This window comes from Sphaeroforma arctica, assembly GCF_001186125.1.
Source record: "Sphaeroforma arctica JP610 unplaced genomic scaffold supercont1.9775, whole genome shotgun sequence".
Classification (NCBI taxonomy): domain Eukaryota; class Ichthyosporea; order Ichthyophonida; genus Sphaeroforma; species Sphaeroforma arctica.
This window is the reverse complement of record NW_014030783.1, coordinates 1-1,028: the sequence shown is the minus strand read 5'-3', so window position 1 is coordinate 1,028 and position 1,028 is coordinate 1. Positions and strand designations below refer to the sequence as shown.

Here is a 1,028-nt window from a genome sequence, read left to right as displayed (position 1 = left end):
ATATATATATATATATATATATATATATATACATATATATATATATATATATATATATATATATATATATATATATATATATATATAGATGGATAGATATAGATAGATAGATATATATATAGATATATGTATATATATATATATGTATATATATTTATATTGTATATATATATATTCAGCAAGGGCCATAGATAAAGTAACTGAATACTTCTTCGTATGATGGACACACATCCAGAGTGAAGGAAGAATATAAACTCAGTATTAAACAAGCCAAACAGAATTCTCCGCTCAGGGAGCTCCAACATACGTTTGAAGACGTCGTGGGGGGCGGAAACGTATCCAAAAGTCCGTTTGACTGAAACCACTTATTCTTTTTTATATCTGCAATCTGTTCGCAACCAGGAGTTGCATGGAATGAAAGGTTTCATCGGCTGCTGTTGAGAAGGCTATATCACAAATAACGCTATGCGCGATTCGGGTCACAGTGTGAATGTCGTTGGTGCGTATGGTATCGCCATAGAGGTAAGTCCACGTATACACTAGACAAAGCGTGCAGGCGATCGCAATGGGGCGCACAAACTACACCGTAAGTTAACGGTTGAATACAAGATGGGGTTTGATCTGAGATGCAAGTGCAGAACACCGCAAGACCTGTCGTGTATGGGACGACAACCCCCTGTGTGCACTCGTGCAGTCGAGGTCGATAGGGCAACCATCGAGCGAAAACGTTAATTCGAAAGCCTGATCATATAGGGCAACCATCGCGCGAACACGTTAAACGTTAATTGGAAAGCCTGATCATCACCCGCAGCACTTACGGTGAAACGCTTGTTGACATTCACGTATAACGTCCTGCGCAATACGTACTGCACTGCTTTGCTCAGATACGGGGGCACGGAGAACAATCCCGCCTTCACTTTCGTTAAGAGCCGGGGAAGGTTGTCGTCATCGAAGGGGAGACAGCCCGTTAACAGAGCGAACAGGATCACCCCACAACTCCATACATCGGCCCCCCTCCCATCATACTT

The 1,028-nt window shown here is 41.5% G+C and overlaps 1 protein-coding gene across 1 annotated transcript; it reads right to left on the bottom strand.

The window, feature by feature from the left end:
* Window positions 1–728: 728 nt before the first annotated feature.
* On the bottom strand, window positions 729–1,027 carry SARC_17107 (hypothetical protein; the record flags this gene model as incomplete). Its single annotated transcript, XM_014288793.1, has 1 exon — window positions 729–1,027. A coding segment is annotated over one exon (299 nt), but the record flags the coding sequence as incomplete, so codon positions are not given.
* Between the last annotated feature and the right edge of the window lies 1 nt (window position 1,028).